The sequence below is a fragment of the Rhinolophus sinicus genome, chromosome 11 (assembly GCF_057876585.1).
Source record: "Rhinolophus sinicus isolate RSI-liver-muscle chromosome 11, RSI-T2T, whole genome shotgun sequence".
Classification (NCBI taxonomy): domain Eukaryota; kingdom Metazoa; phylum Chordata; class Mammalia; order Chiroptera; family Rhinolophidae; genus Rhinolophus; species Rhinolophus sinicus.
The window spans coordinates 3102559-3128125 of NC_142511.1; the positions used below are offsets into that span (position 1 = coordinate 3102559).

General features: G+C 45.8%; 1 protein-coding gene across 5 annotated transcripts in view; it reads right to left on the reverse strand.

The window, feature by feature from the left end:
• ADCY10 (adenylate cyclase 10) overlaps positions 1–25567 on the reverse strand; it is a 73912-nt gene that overhangs the window by 30861 nt on the left and 17484 nt on the right. For 4 of the 5 annotated variants that reach the window (XR_016022699.1, XM_088801549.1, XM_088801548.1 and 1 more), the window contains exons 13-29: positions 22403–22556; positions 21041–21233; positions 20429–20515; positions 17247–17521; positions 15797–15933; positions 13410–13538; positions 11951–12229; positions 11560–11850; positions 8739–8808; positions 8237–8468; positions 6171–6278; positions 5213–5388; positions 4206–4362; positions 2429–2633; positions 2254–2350; positions 1596–1711; positions 627–744 (exon numbers count right to left, since the gene is read on the reverse strand). Coding sequence is in view for 3 of the 5 variants with exons in the window: in XM_088801549.1 (XP_088657675.1) it covers positions 627–744; positions 1596–1711; positions 2254–2350; positions 2429–2633; positions 4206–4362; positions 5213–5388; positions 6171–6278; positions 8237–8468; positions 8739–8808; positions 11560–11850; positions 11951–12229; positions 13410–13538; positions 15797–15933; positions 17247–17521; positions 20429–20515; positions 21041–21233; positions 22403–22556 (2824 nt within the window). In the remaining 2 variants the exon portion in view is untranslated. Of the gene's footprint in view, positions 1–626; positions 745–1595; positions 1712–2040; positions 2099–2253; positions 2351–2428; positions 2634–4205; positions 4363–5212; positions 5389–6170; positions 6279–8236; positions 8469–8738; positions 8809–11559; positions 11851–11950; positions 12230–13409; positions 13539–15796; positions 15934–17246; positions 17522–20428; positions 20516–21040; positions 21234–22402; positions 22557–25567 lie in introns of all 5 variants that reach the window. The other variant, XR_016022700.1, reaches the window with a different exon arrangement.

Sequence of the window (25567 nt, forward strand, 5' to 3'; positions counted from 1 at the left end):
CTCCTCCAGTTTAGATAAGGAGTGACTTATTTGGAGATGTCAGGTGTCGCTCAGTGCCTGCCCCTCTCTTTCATCGTGAGAACCCGTGAGGCCCACAGCAAGCCTGGGGCTGCTCGTCAACCAGCCTCCGTGAGAGGAGACCAAGGTTCTCCAGAAATGACTGCTCCTGAGTGTTAAGCCTAACCCCGGGGTTCAATGTCAGGAAGCCCACTTGCCTGCAGAAATCAGCCACACCCTCCAAACCAGCTCTACCAACAATTTTCAACATGATTAGATCTGGTGGGGGGGGGGCAAATGGTGCTCTCTATTAATCTCGCTCAGACCTGCACCCTCCTCAGAAGAAGTCCTGCTCCTGTTGGTCCCCATAGGCACCATATGACAGACAGGTGTGTAGTGATTGCTTGTTGCATTGAATATAATGGAGGCGGCATCACTTTCCCGCTTGGCTGAGGAGCATGGGCCTATTAGTGATCCCCAAGGTGTCTTTCAGTGTTAGTCCACTCGGATGCCTGCCGTCTGTCTCAGGGGTACATTTCAAATGCTTCTACTTCCAATCTCGTAGCACTCTTTTTCAGGAGTCAACATTTTCAAATTTGGGGATTTAGTAACACACAAGTCATGGTTACCAGACAGCCATACACGAGTAGAGCCCTAGGAGTATTCCACTGTGGAAGTTGAGGATTCTGTTGTCTTCGCTTTGGTGGATGAATTCCAAACATTCTTCAAATGTCCTATAAACAAAGCCTAAAAGAGAGTGAAGAGAGAGTGGTGCTGGGTGTGGGAGTGGTCACCTTTCCCAGGAGAACTTCCCACTGTGGGGAGAGGCCTCCTTGCTGAATACTTGCAAGCACAGGGCGTCCTGGGCGTTGCCACAACCACAGGCCTGTACTGCCCTGGTTGGCCGGGTCCCAGCTTTTGCGGACATGTGCATACAGGACCTAATTCCGTAGTGCCAACCAGGCAGAACTGGGCTTTAAGCCAGACCCTCCCGGCTCGGCCTTCGTACAGCCTGGGACGTCTCCGTCTTCCCACCTGTGCTTTCCTATTGGCAGCAATATTTGCATCCCCTTTCAAAATCATGTGTGGGGAAAATAATGCACAGCTTGGCCCCTCTGGTTTAACCTATCCCCTGAGGGCTGCCTAGTTGGTGTAACCTGAAGTTTATCAGGATTTGTTTCCCAAATCACCAACAGCGACCAGTGCCCGGAACGCTCACCATGAGCAATCCAATCCTTCATTCTAAAGAATGACATCACTAAGTATATATATCCTGCTAAAAAGTAAATATCCTAGTACGTAAAAGACACATAATGAGACATTGCCAGACAGTGCCACTCGCGTGGACATTGATCTGACATTTTAACTGGCAGCTTATGGCCAACAGGTTCCTCCAGACTGACTTTCCCTCCTTGCTGGTCTCTTACAATCCTTGCACCCTCCAGCCGGCTCCTCAGCTCAGAGCACCAGGCTCTCCCCTTCCCTGTCTTTCTGGCCAGACACCTCGTGATCTCAGACCCCATCCCTTTCAGCTGCCATACCACACCAACACGAGTGGCACACCCCCAATCTCTTATAAACTCCACAGCCACGCTTACCAGAATACAGCATGATGTCCATGCAGGCAAAATAGAAAATGGCCTTGCTCAAGATGTGCTCTTCTAACACAGACAGGTCCCACAGCCACCCCAGCGTCTGGATCAACTGCTTGTGCCTGTGGGAAAGCAAAGGTTGTAGGATTCACAATGAGTGGGAGGAGAGGAGCACGGTCAGCTCTGGCTTTGCCTCAGTCCTGCCAAGTAATTCACGGCCAAATACAACCCTTAAACAGACTTCAACCCCACTCCGAAATCTCTTCTAATTGGATCTTTGTTCAAACTGCTTTCGTGGACTTCCAGGTCTAGACGACCAGGACCAAGCCCGTTGGGCCTCCAGTCCTGGCTGCTGGTCTGTGGGCACTGCCTCCTCCAAAAGGCTTTCCCGTCCCATCCCCCCAGCTGGGTGCAGGGGAGGCCTAATTCCCAGGTGGGGATGGCTGCCTACCTCTCCTTCAGTCACTGGCCAGAGCGACCAGAATAGAGAGGATGCATGTGGAAGAATGCTGGGGAAAGAGCAGTGATTATCAGTTACAACCTCTTACTGTAAACCCTCCTGCCTTTCCCACCCTATGGTATGGCTGGAGTAAAGTGAGCCCAGAACATTCCATTACGATGGCTTCCTCCCCCTAATTTTGGAAAATGCTTTAAGATTAAATACCTGTTTCTCAGGAATAGAGATCTACTAAGCCAGGTGAGGACCTTGTATCGATTGTTGGGATTCTGGAGCAGTCCCCACATCGTCTGGGCTCGAGAGCCTGAGGAGAAAACAATTGCAGTGTATTTCTGGGTATTCCTGCTATCCGCATGTCCCCTCTTGCTCAGCCAGCCCTTACCTAAGTCAATGGCCAACTCCAAGTGACCCGTCAGGAGCTTGTTGTAGCCCAGTGTATCGGCCACATACGTCACGATTTCAATGCCCTGGCCTTTCAGCGGGATGTTGATGATCTGCTCTATGGCCATGACCTCGTACTTGGACCACATGCCCTGGTAGCCGGCCAGCTGGTGGTGCACTGAATAGTCCAGGTAGGCCTTGATAATCTGAAAAGGCAGCGGTGGGGGAGTGGAGGGGCATAACTGATAGGGCACCCCACACAGAAAGCCCAGGGGCACTGCCCAGTGTCTGCCAGCGCACACATGTTAAGTAAGCTTGGGCATGGAGCTGGCCGATTGGCCAAGCCACGGGCTTAGGTACAGAAATTAAACTGGGTTTCTGCCATCTATTTACCAGATCACCCAGGACGAGCTAGATGGCCCATCTTGCCCACAGAGTTCTTAAACAAAAGATAAGAATTTTAGTTTCTGTGACAAATGAAAGCAATAGCTTATATATGCGGATATGTGATTGCGTAGCAAAAAGCCTGGAAGGAATCACTGCCAATTGTAAATAGTAAGGGAGGTTGGATGGTTTTTTCACAGCATGTTTGAAATAATGCTGCCAGAAAGGAAGGAGAGCCAGAAATGCTGGTGGACGAGAGAGGATTGTTGGGCAAATGGAAAATCCATAGCTGCAAGGAAGCCCAGGACTGCCTGGCCTGGGAGCAAGAGAACTGAGCCGAGCTGTGTCGTGTTAAGGGGAAACCATGAGGCTCAGAGGGGGTGTGGCTTGCCAGTGCTTACACCGGTGGCAGGTCGGTGGGGTCCTGGAAACCAGTCTCCCGGTTCTTTCTATCCTCCTGTGCTGAGTGCCTCCTCAGTGTTTGAACTTTCCCAGCTGTTCTGCTCTCTGTCACAGCTGCCTTGTTAACAAGTATCTTTTGGTTCACTTTCCAGCTTTGACTTTTCCATCTTACCTTCCCTCGCCCCCCAACTCCACCGCGTTTTTAGGAGAGAGCCCCGAGTACGGAGGAGAAGTAAAGCATCTGATTCAATCAGCAGTCGCTGAGCACCTGCCCTGTGCCAGACACTGATCTGGCCGCTCAGGCTGTGACCAAGATGACAGACAGGGCCCTGCCCTCACGGAGTTCACAGGCTGGTAGGGGACACAGATCACACGCTAACACAGGAGCAAAGAGGAAAAAGTCAGGTGGCGATCAGAGCTACGAAAACAGAGGGACAGGCTGGAGAGTGAGTGGGGTCGGTGGTCAGGTGACCTTCAAGCTGATAAGCAGAGAGTGCAGTCAAGGTCAAGGGAGGAGCACTGCAGGCGGAGGAAACAAATGCACCGGCCCTAACGTGGGATTGAATTGAGATGTTTGAGGAACCAGAGGAGGAGAGGAGGATGGCGGACAGGCCAAGCCCAGTGCAACGGGCCTTCTAAATACTTTGCACCCCAGTCTCCTGGGAGGACCAATGGCGGGGACAGACTCCTGGCAGGAACGTAAGCTCCTCCGCAATTTCCCTTATTGTTGATAATGAATGACCCACAAAAGGAAATGACTGTACCAGGAGAAACCCAGAATTGATGTGCTTTTATAAAAGCGCCAGGTCACTTGCATTAGATGAGTTGGATTTAGCTCAGTGAGTTCTTGCTCTTGTCTCCCAGACTTTTCCTCATCTAAGGCTCGTCTTATTACTAGATCCTCGTGACTTTGAATCCCAACTCACTTTCACTAGGCTTCTCTCTCCACATGAGGTGCAGGAATTTAAAACGCAGCTACAGAAATACCCCACCTGGAAATTATCTTGCGTTTCCAGTGCCGACTTCACTTGCATCATGGCTGCCAGGTGGGCGTAATACTTGTAATGAAAAAACTCATTTAAGGTATAGATCCTCCAGAGCAAGGAGAAGCAGGTGGTTTGCTGGTAAAGTTGTGCCAGCCTCTTCTTCCTGGTAGGTCAAGCACACACATAGGACACGGAAGGTCCCATCAATAGCATGCGTGGGGGGAAGTACAGGTGCACAGTCCAGACCACAGGTCTGGGGTGAAAGCAGACGTGGGTTTGAGGCCGGCCCCCCTTTACTAACAAGCCCGTCACTTTTCATGAAACACATTTTCTCCACTGCAGAATGGGGACCATAAGACCTCCTTTGTTAGGATTAACTAAGGTAAGTGATGTAAGTCTCCTGTCAGGTCATGGCTATTTATAGGAAGCTACTTAAGAAGCACATTTATATGAGTCCTGTTTGACTCTGATGGCACCCCTCTGAGAAAGGAAGGAAGAATTACCTCCATTTTATGTAAGCAGAAGGTGAGACCCGGACAGGTTAAGTAAGGAACTCCAAGTCACACAGCTGGAATGTGACCAGAATGTGGATGTGACCACACTGGATGGGCCAGTGTGTCATTTCCTTCACTGCATGTTGTTATCAGGAGCTAGGAGCATGGCGCATTTTTACAACCACATTCTGCCATGGTCTATATGCATCCCCCAAACTCCCATGTTGAATCCTAAACCCCAGAAGTGATGCTATTTGTAGGCGAGGCCTTTGGGAGTGATTCGGTCCTAAGGGTGGGGCCCCTCAAGAGTGGGATTAGTGCCCTCATACAAGAGCTCCCACAGGGCTCCCTGCTACCTTCTACCACGTGAGGATACAACGAGAGGTCTGTGACCCTAAGAGGGCCCTCGCCCGAGCATGCTGGCACCTTGACTTCCAGCCTCCAGAACTGCCTTGGGGTCTGAATGTATGTGGAGGTCTGTCTCCTCTGGGGAGCGAGACGCGATATCCCTCCCCTTACCCTGGAGGCAAGCTGTCTTGGGCTTGCTGATCTACATAATGGAAGAATCTGTTACTTTCAACGTGAGTCTGGAGAAACAGGGAGATGAAGTTAGAAGGAAAATTATGGTTGAGGAGCTTCAGTGCCTTCCTCAGCATTTTCTTGGCAAGCGTCATCTGGCCCATATTGAAACAGACCTGCAGGGAAAGGAGAAGCGATGATTCTGGACTTGGTTGGTATGTTCCAACAATAGATATTTTGGGGATTCTTTTTTTTTTTTTTAAGAAAAGGTAATTTATGGCCCAGAAACCCCCACCCCACCCCCCAGTGCTTGGCATAATGGTAAATGTTTCTGGCATGTATGTGTGGAAGGATGGTTGAATGACTAGGATTTAGCATCTCTGCTGTGCACCATCTACCGCTGAGAAAATGTTTATCCATTCGTGTACCTTTTTGGAGGTTGTTAGAAAAATATTTCATACAGATATCATGACAAGGAAGATCTTGCTGTTAGCAAGTGATGATGAGGAGGTTTGAGCCCCAGCGCTTGGGGTTCTGGAGCCTTGGAAAGGGTCTGTGGTGGGGGCTGGGAGGAGATTGCAGAGAGTATAGGGATGACGGCTACTTTTTCTACACTGTTTCCCTGAAAATAAGACCTAGCCAGACAATCAGCTCTAATGCATCTTTCGGAGCAAAAATTAATATAAGACCAGGTATTATATTATATTATATTATATTATATTATATTATATTATAAAGACCCGGTCTTATTTTACTATAAGGTAAGTGATGTAAGTCGCCTGTCAGGTCATGGCTATTTACATGACCTTATTTTACTATAAGACCGGGTCTTATATCAATTTTTGCTCCAAAAGACACATTAGAGCTGATTGTCTGGCTAGGTCTTATTTTCAGGGAAACATGGTATGTAAAGCCCCAAGGGCAAATCAGATTAATCGTGTTTTTAATGGTGTCTTACCTGACCTTTGAGGCTATAAAAGGTGGCGGACTCAAACATGTGACTCCAAGATTTTTCGTTCCTGAGAGTTTTCAGCAATCTCTCTCCTTCATTCAAGTATACGTATGCCTGCAAAGAATTGAAAGTGTTGAGTCAGCAGGGATCCAGACCTCAGAGGGGCCATCGCCCCAGACTCCACTAAGAAGGAGACCCAGGAGCCACTCTAGGTCCCACCCGCACCTTGACCCCTGCTCCTAATGAGAAAGGACCTTTGAACTCTAGACAGGGACTCGAAGGGTAAAGCTCCCGCTGAAGATACAGGCCACCCTCATGTGCATCTTTTCCCCCTCGTTCTAGAGGATGAGTCTAGAAATCTCCCCCTTTCCTCATGTGGCCACATCAATCACTTTCCCTAAAATTTCCCCCAGAGCAATTTCCTGCTTTGAGTATAATTCCACCTCCAACCCCCTAATTTCCAACAACGTATTCAGGGTCCCTGATACATCCCCACATCTAAAGGAAGCTGCTCTCTCCTGTTGGAAGGAGTTATGAGCCACCCCATTTCCTTCGCCAGGGCCATCTTTGGGCGGCGGAAAAAGAAGGGAAGACTCTAAGCAGCTCTCCTGGCTTCCTCTCCAACCTCTTATGACGTCGTTAGAGAGGAGAATCTTGGCACGTGTGAACACCAAGGCGGGTCAGACCTGAGTACAAGAAGAGGAGGCAACACCCCCGAGTCTCACGGCAGCCTGCGGGGTGCGTGGGAGGCAGGAGGAGGGACGTCCCATCAGATTTTCTCTGATGGGGAGGGGGTGCCAATGGCACATCTGGGACCTTGGTCTGAGGTTCAGCTTCCACTTACTGTCTTTCCTGACTCAGCAAGGAGTCGAATGGGCGTGTGCACAGGTTTAGCAAGGTGGCCCCAGGATCCCTGAACCTTTTCTTCTGGGACTCATGGGTCGTATCCCGTCTTCTCCACGTGTGTGTATAAAATTTGCCTAGGAGACTCTCATTCTTACCAGAAATACTTGAGAGAACTGGGGCTTACCGACATTTTTCATGGTTTTTTAATTTTATGTAAATCTAAGATGTGAGGGTTGCTTAGGCTGCTGTGACCACCAGCACCTGTGCAATACAGAGCAGCCCCCGAGGGTGGGCTTGAGGGACTGCAGGCAGGGCCTCTTCGGTGTGGGAAGCTCTCCCCGGAGCTGGCGGGAGTCAGGGGAAGCCAGGCCCAGGAAGGCAGGCATTTCCTCGAGTGAGTTCAGGGAAGGTTAGTCCAGCCAGCTGCTTCAGGAAAAGGGACCCAAGGTCACGTAAGTTTGAGAAACACAGTATGCCCTAGCCCTGGCCTGACCCTCTGGGAGATTCAAATGTATCTCAGCATCTTAAGACACTGACATATCTGCAGTACAGAAACCCACTTAGGTTTACTTAGCTAAGGCGTGTTAATAAGCTAGTGTTTCCTAGCTTACTTAACAACGAATCCTTTTTATTTCATTATATGGGTCAAGTCCCCTCATTTCCAAGGGCATAGTGTCCTGGAACCTTCTTTACAATTATCCTGGAGAAACATTCACCAGTGCTTTGGGGGTGTAAACGTATGTACGATAATTTAGCACAAAGTACACAAAGACCAAAGTGGGTGAGCCTCTTTGGAGGTCACCAGATTAAAACCAGCTTTGTACTTATCCGAAGGCCTACAGGTATTTGGAGAAGACAGTCGTGAGTGCTGCGGCTACACGACCGTGAAGATTCTGCCAAGACTGAAGCATGGCTACCAAGTGCCCTCTCTGCAGCATTTTGGGAATGAGGTATGATCCCCACCCCTTAAATACAGGCAGACAATTCACGGTCAGTTTCTAAAGGTGGCATTATTTTGAATGACGTGTAACGCTAGCTGTAGTTTGTTCTAACATCCTTGTCTTAACCTCACGTCCTTCCTTTTCTAAACAGTTTGATTTTCAGAGGAAAGGGGTGCTGGCAGGAAGCAAGAACATGAAGTAATGAAAAGCACACGAGGGCTTCCCTCTGGCTCTGGTCTGTAAGTTGTCTCAAGGGTGGAAGAGATCTGGGTAGAAACAGCTTACCATGTAGTTATCACTCAAGATGAGATAGGCAGATGCGATTTCTAGGAAGTAATATAAGGCTTTATTCTTTTCTCCCAAAGCTAGGAAATGGTGGGCCAGAGGCATGGTGACCACCTCTAGGATGTCCTCACACTGGCAAGATTCCAAAGGGATGATGTCTGCCTCAGATGTCCTCATTTTTACTATAGTGGCGTCAAAGAAACTCAACACCTTTTCTCTGATTTCTTCAGAACTGTTCAAATGCAGAAATAAATAGGAGTAGTAACTTGTAGATACAGTATAGCTTTTGATATGCAAAGATCTTTAAAAACTAAGGAAAGAGCAAGATTATAAAACCTAATGTAGATACCACTGACCAAACTCACCAAGTACACGCCCTGACATTTCTCCACTTGTACCTACGAGGCCAGAAGTGCTGGCCAGACAAACGATCCAAGCCGTGTTCTGAATTGAATGACAACCGTGTATGCTCTACCTCCTAAACAATTACATATGCCTGTACCTGATATTTTCAGGAAATATCTCAGACTTCTTCGGAATCTCTATTTTGGAAAAGATGATCTCTTCTTCAGCTAGAAAATAAACAAACGAGTTGTATGGTCATTGAAATGTTCCATGTGGCAGAGATGTCTGGTGCCCACCAAAGACTCCTTTCAAAATATCCCTTGTCACTGCCCAGCCAGGAGCCACATTTCCCAATCCCACGGCATCGTAAGTGAAGCCATGTGATGACGTGTGCAGGGAAAGAAACTATCATTCTATTGTGTGAAGCCACTGAAACGTTAGGGTTTGTTATAGATGACAACATTCTCCCAGCTCATAAAAATGTACAAATTCATGATCTGGAAGAAAGTGACATCAGTTTTTAGTGGAGAAATATAGACATGTGAAGGTAATACCCCGAAAGCCTAACTAAAGGGTAGAGAATCTTCGGTCAGTCCTAACTTCATTATGTTAGAAAATTCCATAGTGATCTTAAAACAGAAAACAAGTGTGGGTTGTCTGGTCTAGCCACTTCTCCACTGCAGGAGAAGGAAGGATCCTAGAGAGGAGAAGGGACTTGTCTCAGATCACCGGTGTGGGAGTGATGGAGACAGACTAGAACCTAGGTCTCCTGCCTTCAAGGTGAACGCATTACTCCATAGGTCTTTTCATCTATAAAAATACAGCTTAAGATATCCCCTTTTTCTGAGCGCTTCTGTGCCCTTGCTCCCACGGATCTAGTGCCTGAGTCAAGTGTGCCCCCTGAGCCCCACGCAGCCCGCTATCATAGGTCTATCACACCGTATGAGCATGACCTTGCCCTGCTCCTCCCCCAAACTGCCATCTGGTAGACCCCTAGTGACTAGAATCTGAGTGCATTCAATGATACCTCTCAAGTGGCTCTTGTCAAGTCACCAGTGGCCTCCCTGTTGCTGAATCCAAAGATTACATCTCTGTGACCCTTTAAATACAATTGACGTCTTTTTGAGCTGGCCTTTGTAACACCTATTCCCTCGGTTCCCTCCGTCGATGGCTGATTCCTCCACCAACATTCCAAACATTGGTAAGCCTCAGTTTCGTCCTGGGTCCCCTTCTCCATCCACATTTCTTTCTCAGTAATTTCATCTGCCCTTGATCTTGAATTCCATCCATATGCCACTGACTTTCAGTTGTATATCTCTAAGGCCTGACATCTACCCTTAAGTACAGACCCATGAAAAATCCTCACACATCCTCTCCCAAACTCTGGGCGGGCAGGTTGATCCCAGTGCCGCCACAGGCCACTCTAACCTTCTTAAAGGTGAAGCATGCCCTGTCCTCTGTGTCCTCTAACAGACCCCCAGGGAGACACCTTGTTAGGGTTGAGGTGATGAAGGAAGCGACCAACTTGAGAGCACAGCGATCCTCATGGGTTCTCCCCCAAGAAATCTCTTCACAAATCCTGGCCCTTTCCACACACTTCGTCATGTGTATGTCTGGGATGTGGATGACGGATCCGAGATTCTAACTGATTCTCAGCTATTTCCTTTGTAAGTTCTCTTCTTCCGTCTATGTATCTCACTTTTGTTTGCAGCATCCACGGTATTTCAGTGCTTGGTACAAATTTCAATTCCAACATCATGTCACACCTATGCTACTTTTATAATAGTACTTAAAAAAACATATTGACCATTTTGGAAAAATGTAACGCATATGGGGGAATATAGTAAACACTAGTAATAAACAGTAGGCTCGCTGTGTGTACATTCTCTTGACGCTTCCCTGCCCCAATGGGCAGAGACTACTGCGAAGTCGCACTGTCTTTGTGCCCAAGCCCTCAGGGGACTTGCAACCTGCACATGTAGCCTCTCCCCATATGAGGCTCGTGAGCTAAAGCCTCATTGCTCTTTTTTAAAAAGGGAGATTGGCCAGTGTTAGCGCGCTGCCAATGATACGCTTGAACCACTAACTGTGTTAGCGCCAAGCTGCTTTCTCCTTGATCAAGTGCTGAGAGAGAACTGACAGGGAATCACCGTCCTCACTCTGCTTCGTACCTAACACTGCATCTGTGAACCTCTTCCAATCTCCTTGGCCCGTATTCCCGAAAAGCCCAAACCTGCACTTTGGGAAGCTAAGGTGGAATGGGCACAGCATGAGCTTGGGAATTACCTTGACCTGGCATTGAATAAAGTCTATCATTTGTTCTGTGGTGTTGCACAAGTTTTTAATTTTCCAGAACCTTGATGTTCTCATGTATAAAATGCAAAGATCCCTCCGCCTTGAAGGGTTGATATGAGGAGCAAATAAGAATGCATGTAAAATGGAGAACGAATGACAATATTTATTTTGTACCTACTATGTGCAAGGCACTTTACATGCATTTCTTCCCAATTTTTGATATTCTTATAATACAGGAATCCTCTCATTGTCGCCTCTGCTGTCCCAGCCAGGCTTAGCCATAATCACCAAGGCGATGGGCTGCTCCCTGGCCACCCACGATGAGGGCTGGACTGGGCGCTGCTGCCCTCAGTCTGGCATCCATCATGTCTGTGGGGACTGAGCCCTGGGGCCCTTGAATCCTATACCCCTGAATCCTCTGTTTTCCCAGGTCAGATGGCCGGTTTGTAACTTTCTCACTTTTGCTTCACAGATGGTCTTAAATCCCTGTCCTGAGCCCCAGGCCTTTTTGGAGGCCTGGCCTGCTCAGCCCTGCCCCACTCTCTCCCACTCCTCCCTCAGGGTGGCCCGGCCCTGGGGGACGAGGCATCCCTGAGGCCCAGAGCCACTCCCTCTAGGTTTCAGTCGCCACGTGGCCCAGGACCGGTTAGGCCGCATTAGGACTGGAGTAATGTGAACTGTACCTTTAAATCCCTGGGTCTTGGCCATCTTCCTGATGGTGTCCATGTCCAGGGTGTTGAGCCGAATGTCCACCGTGAAGTGGTGGTAGGGAATGAAGTCCCCACTGCGGCAGCGGTTGCACTTGTGGGCATTTTCTTCTAAGAAGCAGGCGCACTTCAAGTGCATGGCCTTCTTCTGGTCCTTCAGCCACAGCTCGTAGGCTGTCTTCTGCATCACCGGCCTGCAGAACCGGAAGATGTGGCACTCGATCACCTCGCTTTCCAGTTCCTGGAGCTCTTCCTGAGGACCGTGGGCTGCAGAGGACAGACAGGGCTCTCAGCCCGGCCTCCCGCCGCGGGAGCCCCGCAGTGCTGTCCCTGAAAGGACACACGGGGCCACCCAGGCTCTACTCACGTATTCCTTCCGTGGGCTTCAGAGACAGGGAGCGGTAGTGCACCTCAAACGAAGCCGCGTTCTGCTTCAGAGCCATGCGCAGCTCCTTGCCGTTCCGGAAACAGTAAAAGATGTTGGATTTCACGAGCATGGCCAGGGCCTTGATCATCATCTTCAAGTTCCAACAAGGAAGAATCTCAAACAACAAGTCGGGGGTGAAGGTCAGGCCGATGATGGCGGCACACCTCACCAGCATCTGGTGGGAAAGGCTCATGCTATCCAGCTGTACCAGAGAGATTTCTGCGGGTGGAAGCCACACAGAGGGCGTTTTGTCACATACCTTCCTCCTCTACAGTTCTTGTTCACAGGCAGCCAGCCCAGCCAAGCCAGAACAAGTGTTTGCTTAGCGCCTGCTTCACAGATGGCCCTTGTGCTGGGAGCACAGAAAGGCAGATGCTATGGTCTAAAAACACGCGTGGCACAATGGCCAGACACAGATAAGAGCTATTTCAAGGTGTCCTGACGTTGTGGTCAAGTGTGAACAAGAGTTTGTGAGGAGAAGAGGGGTCATGGTGGGCCTGCCATCCATGTTCTGGGTTCTGTGCTGACCTCTCGAGCTGGTCCTCCTCTACCTTCTTCACTGGCTAGCCTTCCTCCTGGGGCCTAGCAGGAAGGATGCTCTCCATCTTCCCCAGGGCTCCCTCTATTCTCTTGACAATCCATTCCCTGTCTATGCTTATGACAAAGTCTCAGTTCCTAGCTCCAGTCCCAACTTTCCATCTAGGCTCAGCACCATAGCATGTGGCTTCCGGGACATCTTGACCACGATGTCCCTCCGTGACACCACCCTCATCAGGGACAAAATGAGAACTTTCCAACTCTTCTACCGAACACGACAGAGGCTAAGCTCGCCCACCGTCCAACTTTAGTAGGCACAGGGAATGAAACCACAAAAGAGAGCTAGACATTCTTTTGGGGACTGATAACCTTGAGGCATTCTTAGGTCATCCTTCAGAACATGTGAAGTTCTTGATAGAAGGCATGAGTCAGAGCTGAATGCATAGGAGAACTGCCTTCAAGTTAGTTTTCCTTGAAAGAATAATGATACGCCTCTGATATAAATGCCCTTGTCATTTCTTATGAAAGTAGATGGCAGAAAATGCTTCAGTATTACATTTTCTCTTTCGTTGTTTGTTGTCTGTTTAATTGAAAATGGACTATCCCTCATTCTGTTGCGCAGTTGAAGAAACCTGTTCAAATCAGGCTCCAGAATATGCAGAGCGGGAAGCTGGCTCCTAATTAGAAGCAGAACAGCCAAGCCTAGAGTGGAGCCTTCCCACTGCCTGGGGCAACGGAAAACAACCCCAGTCTTACTATCGTCCTTTCTTCTTTTTTAGATAGTCGTCCTAGAGGAAGCAAAAATGGGGGTGAGGGGGTGTCTAGTTCCTTGCAAATGAACACCAGGTCAAGTTGTCTTTACCTTTTAAGGATGCTGGTGGTGACAAGTTTTTCAGTCTGACATCACCAGTGAGGTTACAGACTTCTTTAATCTCCTTATCATCACGGAGAGTAGCTGTTTTTAATCCCTCTGTTAGCTTAGTATAATTCTCTATAGGGAGAGAAAAGGGAAGAAAAGTAAAGTCATTGTCGTTATCCGGATTTTCCAACAGACTTTGAGATGGAGCTCACGTGAGAAAGAGCAGGACGAGATGAGTGTTGGCTCACCAAATATTCTGGAATACTGTGTTTTAAGTAAAACCAATAGATGAAAATCTAAATTTACTCAAAAGATGTTCTGCCCCCTGCCCCAAAAGGATTTGTCAATAACTATTGGAAGTCTGCCACAGTAAGCACTTTTACAACAATTTGATCAAAGATTGTCAGGATAATCATATATTATAGTATAGTATAGTATATGGTAACGTACACTTGCACGACATTCAAATACCTCCACTCAGGAGCAAACATATTCATGGGGAGACGGTGCTCTACTTATGACATGGTTTGTATCAGCAAGAGATATTAAAAATGGTGAGGTTTGAACAGGAAACTCGCCTATTAGTTTTGTCTCCTGGTACTCCCAAATGCATTATTTATTTCCCCCACCCCCGAGTCATTCATGTAACACTTGAGTTGCAAGATGCTGTGATAAGGTGATGTGAGAATATGAAGGTGAACATGACTGAGTTGCTCATCTCCTGGAGAGAGAAGGTCTGTCCACAAAGAGCTAGACTGCCAGGCGGTAAGTGAGCGCCATGTGAGTGGGCGTGAACTGCAGGCGTCGGAACGCTCCCATCGGCACAGTGCAGACTTATCCACCACTGCCTGCGAAGGCGGTAAATGTGAACGATGCCCTCCAGGGTCTTCAAATCTATGAGACAGGCAGCTAACCAAGTAATACTACTAATCATGGATTAGCAGTGTTATAGTATCATAATGATTAGACAGACAGCTAATCATAATACTAAGAAGAGTGATTTAAGAGCAAAAGAGCAAAGAGTAATCTGGTGTGGGAACGGAGGAGAAAGAGCAATTACTCCAGACTTGGTGGATTCAGAACCGCTTCCTGGAGGAGGAAGTATTTTGGTTGAACCTTGAAGCATCAAGGGGTATTCGAAGTGGAAAGCAGGGGGGCAATCAATGCAAAGGCACAGAAGCCACTGAGCAGTAGGCAAGTTAGGGGACTAAGGAAATGAGTGCATGGAGAGTGGGAAAGGGAGGTGCACTGGAGAGAGTCTGGGAGCACAGAGTGGAGGACATTACCTTCACACTCTGAAGTCTGAACTGTATTTCATAGACAGTGCGGAACTATCATCGGTTTCTGAAGAGGGCATAGTATTCATCCAACTACTTACTTTTAGGAAGGTAATACTGGAAGCAGCATGTAGGAGAGGTAAGTATAGAATAGGGCATGGAAGATTGTTCGTTTTATGAATTGGGAAGTGTTCCCTCCGCCTCTACTTTCTGGATGAGACTGTGCAGCACTGGAGATAAGCCACTGTCCTACCCATCGTCACTTCTCGACGTTCCATTATTATAGTTTCTTACACAGTCTTGCCTCTCCTAGTCTCTTGTCTGTTGAGTCAGTCTTTCTTGATGACAAAGTCAGATAAAAAAAAAGTAGAAAGAAAGAAAGGAGGGAAGGAGGAAGGAAGGGAGGGAACTACACAACAATATCCCTCATGAATGTAGACGCAAAAATCCTTAATACAGTATTAAGCAAATCGAATTCAGCAATATATAAAAATAATAATAGAACGTGACTAGGTGGAGTTATCCAGGGATGTGAGGCTGGTTCAATATTTGAAAGCCAATCAATGTAATCCACCACATTAATAGAAAAGAAAATTCACATAATCATCACAATCTGTGCAGAAAGTCATCTGACAAAACTCAACACTCGTTCATGATAAAAACGCTCAGAAAAAAATAGAAATAGAAAGGAACTTTCTCAACTTGATAAAGAGCATCTACAAAACAACCTACAGCTAACAGGATACTTAATGGTGAAAACTGATGGATGCTCTCGGTAGATGTTTGTTGAGTGAAAAATGAAAAAGGATTTGAGTTCTTTTACCCCCATTTTATAGCAGGTACCTACCAATGAAGGTTGTGACTAGTTCCAAAATATCAGTAGTTAAATGGCATATGTGGCATGGGAACTCTGGACCCCTGACTTTCAAGCCAAAATTTTATTTTAATTCCATCTTTATACTCTCTCCTTTCATGGAAGAGACAATACCTTTTCAATCTTCACGGGTCTCTTGTATGTCAAGACATACTTCATTTCTTTCCCCCTTTCTTTCTTTCTAGCCACCCTCTCAGCAGAAGAACAGAGTGAGAAAGAACCATTGCTGGGAGACTTACTGAACAGGTTATTCCAGGTCACATTTGCCTTTTCCTCAGACTCCATCGGCTGGAAAACGAGGACCCTGTGATGCTCGAGGTTTTTCAGCAATTCTTCACAGTAAAATGGGATCCCACAGCTTCCCTCTACCAGGTACCTGTAGTGAAAACAAGGTAATCTATTCACGTCGAAAACCCATCTTTCAGGAAGGAAAACTTTTTGTGTCTTCTCAATCACTTGAAAATTCTCTTTTCGTTCTCCACTGGTTTCGGTTTCTCGTTTTTAGGGATTCCTTTTTCCTTCCATTTTTAAAAACCATGCAAAACATTTGACATCTTTCCAAAGCCAAAACTATGTAATAAGATATATCCTCAGTCTTGCTTCCCTTCCTCGCCTTATAAGTAACCATTTTAATTAGTTGCTGGTTTATCCTTTCAATGTTTCTTTTAGAAACTACAAACAAATGCACACACATACGAATGTCACCCCTTCCTTCCAGGAAAGACAGCATGCTGTGCATTCTGCACATGGGGCTGCACCTTGTTTTTCCACTTAACAATGTGACCATCCCAGGTCATCCCTCCATATGGCGAGATCGTTCTCGTTTGTTTTTCTTTGTGATTCTACCTATCCCCTTAGAGATGGGCATACTTATACAAATAATGCCTCAATAAGAACTTTGTTCGTATGACACTTCATATTTTCAACATATCTTTGAGATGCATTCCTAGATCAAAAGGTAAATGCATATATGTACATACATGTATGTACATGCATATATGTAGTGTGTACACACATATACCTGCATGTATGTACATGTGTATACACATACATATGCATACATACATACATACAGAGAAAGGGAGACAGAGTGACAGAGAGACAGAGGGAGAGAGCGTGCCACAGTCACACCTGGAGGTATCGTACACAAGATGAGGCCCAAGACAGCTCTTTCAGAAGCAAGGCAGCCTCCTTCGAGGCAGAGGGGTGCTGTCCGAGTCGTTCAGGGCCTTGCTGTCAAGCCCCCGGGAGGAATCGCCCAGAGGCTCAGGGAGCACTGACTGAGAGCCGGCCTTCAGCCTGCGTGGACACAGCCCCAGCGGCAGACCGCATCACCGCCAGCCGAGGAGGCCCTTGCCTGGCTGCAGGTGTGGTCTTTCTGGTTTACCTGTTTGCCTTTCGTGTCCCTTGCCCATGACGATATCCTGACTGAGGACAGATGCGAATACACCCACACCCAGTATGAGGAAAGGGAAAGAAAAGTGATGTCACTAAGCCAAGTCTGAGAGGCGTGACAGGGGCCGTCGCAAGGAGGAAACGGGGAGCAGCACCCCTCCTACCGCACGTGGGGAACGGCCCCTTGGGAAGGCGGGACCAGCCACTTGCCCGCATCTTAAGGACCCTGGTGAAGTCTGGCCCTGGGCCATGAACGCCGGTGCCAAGACCTCGGCACAGAAGCAGGTTACTCACGAGTTCAGTTCTTTGGGGATGCCGCTAATGTTGAGGTCCAGGCAGACCTTGTTGCGGATGTCCTTTGGCTGCACGGCGCCCAGGGTGATGTAGGTGGTGTTCCGGTTCTTCATGATGGTGTTGGCAGCGGCACAGGGCATGTCCAGGAAGGGGGACAGCGACATGATGATGAAGACAGGAACGGTCCGGATGAGCTCCTCCAGGAAGGCCCAGGAGGCCGAATCCACAAACTGGCACTCATCGATGATGAAAATAATCCTTTTCTCTTTCACTGTCTGGACCAGGCAGAGACACAGGAAGGAAAACGCTGTAGGACTGTGGTTTTATACATGTGTACGGGGATGCATGTGTGTATACATTGGTTCTGCGGTGCTGAGTTCAATCTTGCCTTTCCAATAACTTTGTAGTAATTTAGATTCCACTAACTTGGAATTGATGGCAATTGGGACAGAGCTGGCTGGAATGGACTCTTCCTTGGTCAAATCTTTGTGAAAGACATTGCCTATTTGTAGGACAGATGGGGCTGTAGCCAAGCAAAAGCATGTTACATAAAAATAACTGATGTTTCCTACATATCATTTTAATCTACTAACAGATGATGGTCTCGGGGGGCAATCTACTTGACATTTCCTCGACCAACATGGACTTAGCACGTCCTGCCTGAGCACACACGGGCCTGCGTGCTGGGTCCTCAGCCTGCAGGGCACTGATCGAGCCCTTGTCTGCTGGCCGTGTGTGCTGTTCCAGCTTGAACCATGGTATATGTTACACTTTAAACAGAGAATGCATCCCTTTTCTTGTGTAGACTACCTTCCCCTAACTAGTCTGAATTATTTACTCACTCATTAAGCATTTACTGGTCCTCTGTTAGGGTCAGGTACTCTTCTCGGTGCTGGGGATACAGTGTCCTTACGTGTTAGTGTGACGTGTCTAAACAGAAAAAAACCTGCCCCACTCTGCTCTGAACTGCTCTCGGCTTCTATCGGCTCCCTCTGAGAAGAGACTGGGTTGCCTGTTCTTTTCCTCTATGTTTTTATAAACAAAAGTAGCAAAGGCTACTTTAAAATTTCAAACCTCATAAGACAATTATTATCAGGTGTTATAATCTGCCTTATCACATGTACCTAAGTTTCCTCTGACAGCCCCATTGTGTTATGGGAAATGTAGCTCTCCCTGGACCCCGAGAACATTTCGATTAATGGCATTGTTCAGTGCATAATTTGTGAATTAAAGAGAGTAAATCAGGAACACAAAAAGCCTGACTTCAACATTCCATTATTGGCCCCAGTTTCTTCATATTTAAAACGAGGAGATTGACTTGGATTCTCTCGAATGTGGATAACAGCCAGCATTTACCTTGCATCCACGGTGTTCCCAGAGCTGTGATGCTCTTTACACAAATTAATTCATTTAATCCTCATAACACTCGTAGGAGATGTTACTAATCGAGTCTCTCTACTGAGAGAATTTAGGCACAGAGAAGTTAAGTAACTTGCCCAAGCCACACCAAGAGTCAATGATCCAGATTGTCGTCACAGCCTATATATAGTTCAAGCACAGCTTTAGTAGCAGTTTCCAAACCAGATAGTGCATCACAACCAAAAATAAAAGCAACCAGCTCATCAGACGCCTGAGCCCAACTCTAGCTCTGTCGAATCTTTAGGGGTGGAACTCACAGCTCCATGTTATTAAAGGAGCTTCCTGGATACTTGTGATGTAAGCAGGCCAAAGTTTGACATCCAACAACTACTGATATTGCCTCGCTTATTTGCCTGAGTGGAGAAGAGGACGTTTGATTATAAACTTGATATAATGCCACAAACTTGTGACCGTTTGTTATGTACCAGTCACTCTGCTGGTCAGCAGTGATACAAACATGAGTAAGGGGCTCCCAGGCCTAAAGAAGCTCACATCTCCTGAGGGCGAGAGGCACACAGGTAAGTCGTAGCAAATTGCAATACAGTGGGTAAATATAATCAGAAATATGTTCGAAGTGTTACAGAAACATGGTGGAAGAGGAATTAGTTATGCCTAGTGATTTGGGGAGCTCTCATCAAAGAGATGCCATTGAAAGACAAGTAGCATTTCTCCAGGTTAAAACAAAACAAAACAAAACAAAACAAAACAAAACAATCTTGGCTTTTATCTCACTAGCATCAGGAATTATTGGGAGAGTATAAAGTGCAGGCTGGTGTGGTTTGCACAGATGCTGACTGTTCTAGGGAGGATGAATTGGAGCGGAGAGGTGTGAGGTGCAGGGATCGGTTGGAAAGTTACAGCAACGGTCCAGAAGGAGACAGAGCCTGAACTACAGCAGGGAACAGAGCACCGAAGATTCCAGAGACAGCCCAAGGGAGAAACAGGAGGACCTGGCAACTGAGTCGATGTGTAGATGTGCCCACTGGTGAGGAAGGGAGCACGGGTAACTTTCAGTGATGCGCGAATGAATTTGCCTCTCACTAAATCAAGGACCAGGATGTCAGGATCAGAACGAGGAAGAATGGGCATCGGAGCAGGAAAAAAAAAATTTACAATGAGACACGAAACTGAGCTGGAGTTACTGCACCCACGTGGAATACATAGAAGGTTCTTGAAAATACGGTTCTGGTGCTTGTAAGAGAGACTGGAGTACAGATTTGGTCATCAACAACATTGTGGTGGTCGTGAGATTACTCAGAGAGAGCTCATATCGGTTGTGTGTTTCTGATGAAAGAGGCACTGTTCTAAATGTTTTATATGTAATCTAGTCATTTAAGCATCACAGCCCTGTGAGCTAGGTACGATTATTTCCCGGTTTTATAGATGATAACACGAAAGCACAGACAGGTTAAGTCACTTGCTCAAGGTTACCCAGGTAGCGAGTGATAGGCCAAAGGGTTCCAAGCTGGTAGACTGACTACAGAGCCTGCATCTATACATAACCACGTAGATAAGCTGCATCTCATACGGATGAAGAAACCAAAGGAGAGGTCAAACTCCCAGGAGTAATGGCAAGGGACTCCATTCAGTACAGCTACTTTCTGAACAGACCCTTAGCTCAAGGTTTGGAAGGGTGGAGGAGAAGGAAACGCGTTAGGATAAAAGCCTCTTGCCAGCAGAGTCTGAATGCCTCAGGCCACCTACCTTTGCGGTGAGCTGCCCAGTTGTCTAGCCCCCATTACTTGACCCACAGATGTTCTTACTTGCTTCAAGATCTTCATAAACAATGCTTCCAATTCCTTTTGCCTCCTCAAGGTGCTCATCGTGGAAACCGCTCGTGAAATAGGGAACTGTGTAAAGAATGATGAGACTGTTAGTATGGGAAAATAGCAAAGAGAACTACACTCGCTGTGTGACTTGGGGAAAATCACTTAACTGTTCTGTGCCTTAAAATCCTCATGTATTAGATAATCTGTAGCGTCCTTTCCAGTTCCAATACCCTATGTCATTGAACGTTGTGATACAGAAAAGAACAGGGGGCACTCGCCTTTACACTGGCAGTGGGAGCAGAAGGACTTTATGCTCCAGATTAGCTAATAATGTGTAGCTATGATGGAAAGGTGAGAAAAATAATCAGTGGGTGGCATGTGGATTTTCTTGAGCGTGGTATTTCTGGATACCTCCAATATGTCTCAGGAAGGTGGATGATCATTCAGGGAGGGTTGGGAGCCGTTTCCTCACCACCCAGATTCTCCAGTTGAGAAAAGAAAAGGATAATAAAGACCACACACGTGCTAAGTCATAAAACATCAGGCAGGAGTTGCTACACCTGCCCCATCACTATTTCTTGTGGAAGTCTAATATCAGGTAGTTACCTGGACATGGAAAATGTCATTAAAAAGACAGTAGAACTTTTCATCCAACAAGGTCTTGACTTTATTTTGAAGGTTGCTCTGTCGTTCTTTGTAATGTTTACAAGTATCCAGACCTAGTACGTTGGCCATGAGAATCTGGATGGTATAAAAATTTTGATGGAAGCTGACCTTAGTCAACGCGATAGCAATAGTCCTGTTTATAAGAAGTCAAGAATCAGAAGAGAGTTTTTATATATATTTTTTGAAAATAATAAAGGTTAAATTTTCCTAGAGAAACACCAACAATTGCCCACAAATCACCAGAAGCTTGGGGGAAAGGCATGGGACAGATTTTCCCTCGCAGCTGTCAGAAGAAGTAACCCTGATGACACCTTGACCTTGAACTTCTAGCTTCTAGGACTCAGAGACATTACCAGGTGTTATCAATTATCAATTATCATGATCAATTTCTGTTGAGTAAGCCACCCAGTGTGTGGTACTGTTGTGACAGCATCTGTAGCAAACGAAGACAGCACTTAACAGTTCCTGGAACCTATACAGCAGTTACTCATTAAGTGACGGGATGAATGAATGAATGAATGAATGAATGAATGAATGAATGTCTTCTGGTGGTTATGAGTGACCGCCCTAGTGATGTTAAAGACATTTTGACACTGACCTCTCTCAGGCCTGACATTAAAAACAAGTAGAAATACAAATTAAAATAACGGAAGGTTAACAAGCACCGTCCCTTGCAGCCTTCAGGTTAGGTGGTGAAAGGACGTGAGCCACCACCTTAGTCACCATCACGGTTATTAAATACCATTCTGATCATCGCGTTGTGACGGTGCCAGATGCGTTGTCCCCAAGAGAGTCCTCACGGCTTTCATGATATGAACGCAGACGAGCAGCATGCAGTAAGTACGTCAGCTTTGCCTTCCTGAGAAGTCCAGAGGCCTGCATTCTCTGCCCCCACACAGGCTACAGGGGTTGAACCAGTGATTCTCTGACAGCTAGCTGGATAAATGTATGTGTTTGTTCTGCAGACCCAATCTAGCCGTGGTCTCAGCCTCTGTACCAGTTGCTCTCAACCTGTCTGCACTCTGGAGTTACTTAGGAAGCTTTAAAATATCGATTCCAAGCCTCCCATGGCATTAAACCAGAACCTCCAGGAATCAGCCCAGCTTCTCATTTTCTTGGTTCAATATGTTTATCATCAGTTATTTATTTAGCACAAGGGCACCCAGTAATACTAGACAGGTTGTGGGTAGTTTGCATAAGGCAAATTATACTATTAAAGGGACAAGTATTAAAATAGATGAAACTCTTAGGGACATCAGGAGTCTCTGGGTTCATAAGAAGCAGTCATTGTAAGACACTCACCTGTGGTTCTTACTTTGGGCCAGTCTCTCAATTTCCATAAGTATCTGGCTTTTTCCATATCCCGGCAATCCTTCGTACATGAGGACTCGGCTGCAGTTGCTTATCAAAAATTCTCTCATAGTGCTCATGAAGTATTTGATCTCCTCATCACGCCCTGTCATTTTTATTTTTTAAAAAAGGAGCAAACCCAGTCAACATAAAACTGTCTGGAGATATTAAAAAAAAAAATCACGTCATGATACCACGTCTAAGAAGACCTCTGGGATTGCCACGGCATTGCTCATGGACTTTCTTGAGGTCCCGTGCACTTCAAAACAATTTGAAATCTTTCTTTAGAGCTTTCCAGTTTCCAATGTGGTTTGTGTTTTCAGTTTTATTTGATTCCCACATGCTGTGAGGGAAAGTGTTCATTATAATGTCCATTTAATTTTAGTGCGGAGAACTAAGATTTGCTTAGATTACATAGCCAGGAATTAAACCAGGGCTAGCTGACTTTAATTCTCATTTTCCTTTCCTTTTTCTTTTTTTTTCTGTAACACAGTAGAAATAATCTATACATTATTACATTAGGAAATACATGTGTTATAGAGTTCCTATGTTGAATAATTATGGATAGAATATTTTATTTCTGATTCTGTGAAGAAAATGAGAAATTATACTTATCTCAGGACTATGAGCAGCATTATCAGTGATAAGAAAATTCAGTTTCCTTCTTAAAATCATGGGTAGATGACTCCTATCATAAGACCAACCTAAATTTTTAGTAAAAATAAATTGTAGGTTGTTTTTTATTTTCTGATTATAAATGTAACACATGCTCTTGTAGAAAATATGGAAAACTTAGAAAAGGAATAGAAGAAAATAAAAGTCACATTGGGTCACAACTCTGTCACTGTTACGTTTCGTGTGTGTGTTTTTAAATATTATGTAATAGGACGCCCTGACTAAAATCTGAAACTCAGCCCACAGTCTTTGAAACCCAGACGGATAGGAAGAAACTGGCAGAACTGCAGTTTCAGAGGAGTGGGCAATTTCTGTCCAAGGAGCTGGAGATTCATCTGGGGCTTGTTCTTCCTTTTCTGGAGCGGTTACTGTGGAGGGCCGTATTGTTCTCCGCTGACAAAGTAAACCCATATCCAGGTGTTATCTAACGTCTACTGGAAGTGAAGACCGTTACTCTAAGTTTAGGTGTTTTGTACAAAGAAACAAAGTGTGTACTTGGTAATGTAAACTTCTGGGTATGGTTTAGTGAGAACTACTCTTCAGACTTTATTGCTTCTTTTGGGTGAAACAGTCCCTTTCTGAAAATGAATCTGAACTTGAACTTTGTGAGATGTGTTCTTCTTTGTCCTGAGGCTCACATTAGAACTCAGAAGATGAAGACCAGAAGGCCACCCAGCAGAATCTGCTAGCTCTCTATGTTCTGTTCATATAGAACACATACAGGGAAGACCTCATGGATTGTCTTTTGAGCTGTGGATTCTGAAATGAGGTGAAGTCAATATGATTTATAGTATTAGGTTGGTGCAAAAGTCATTATGGTTTACAAGGCTAAAAATAAATGCCAAAACTGTAATCACTTTTGTACCAACCTAATACATGTACCTTGTTTCTATCTAAACAAGGCCCTAATATCTGGGACTGTTGTATGGAGTTTTGAACCCTCCCTGCCAAACCACTTTTTGTATAAGCTACACTTGTGCTGTCATCTGTGTTGTTAGCCAGCATATACAATTTCTTTTACGAGAGCTCTTGTACAAGAAGTGTGTTTCCCATATTCCTAGCCTCTGATAGTCTGTTTTGGGCTGTAGCTTTAAAGAAAGATATGTGGACCTATGGAATCAGGACAAAGAGCAACTAGATCAGACTGATTTAGTATAGTATGCATATTGTATTAGTGTGTTCTAATGGACAGTCGTGTTGAGTCCACCACCTTGTAAAAAGGGGGTTAGGACTTCCAGTCACTGCCAATCATTATCCCAAGAAGCACATCCTAGAATGGAAGGTAAAGACTGAGAGGAGGGTGAGAGTGGGCACTCCTTGTCTCTCGCCTCCAGGAGTTTGGGGATCTGGACTTACAAGAAATGATTTGGTTGCAGAATCTGAAAACCACCTGAATGTGGTGCAACTGGGGCCCAAGTGCCCTTTGCGATTCTGGAACTGTTGCCTTCTTTTAGGCTCCAGTGACGTCAAGATTCTGTCCTAACATTTCCCCCAAAGAGTGGGACGGAGCCTCCTCTTAGTTTCCCTAACACAGTCATGGTCAGGATTTAATTTATGATGATACGTTTAGGGATGTTCAAATCTAACAGAAGGAAGTTACGAGTGTCACTCGAAATGGCCGTCTTCAGAATCCACAGGCCAGTCATCATGGTGGTCTCGTCCCTCAGAGGGTATGTCCCTACCTCATGTTATGTCTAATTCCCTGTCTAGTCTCAACTTAGCTTTCTTATGGTAGGGTCCCTGTCACCAAGAATCACAAAAACATCACTGCCAGATGGATCCTAGACCTAAATGTAAAAGGTAGAACACAATTACTGGAAGAGAATCTAGAAAAATATCTTCGTGACTGTTGGGTGAAGAGAGATTTCTTAAACAATATGTAAAAGCACTAACAATAAAAGATTGATAAATTGGATTACATTAAAATAAAAAATTCTGTTCACTAAAATACAGCATTAATTAGAGTAAAAAGGCAAGATCAGAATGGGAAAATTATGTAGAGTAAAAACAAATGACAATGGGCCCATTTCCAGAATATGTAAACAATTCTAACAGACCTATAATAAAAATACAAACCAGTTGAAAAATAGACAAAAGATGAGTGCAGACCCTTCATAAAAGATCACGTCTGATGGTCAAAAAACATCTGAAAAAGCAGCTCAACCACATCAGGGAAATACAAATGGAAACCTCAATGAGCTATCACTACAAGTCCAACAGAATTGTTAAAATTATAGAGAACCATAAAACTAACTGGTTGGTAAAGATGAGGAGCAATTGGAACCCTCATAACGCTGTTGGTCAAAATATCAATAAATGCAACCATTTTGGAGAATTATTTGGTATTATCTCCCAAAATTGTACTCTTAGTCCTGACAGTTTCACCGCTACATACCTATATAATCAACAGAAATGCATATGTGTTCACCAAAAGACTTGTAC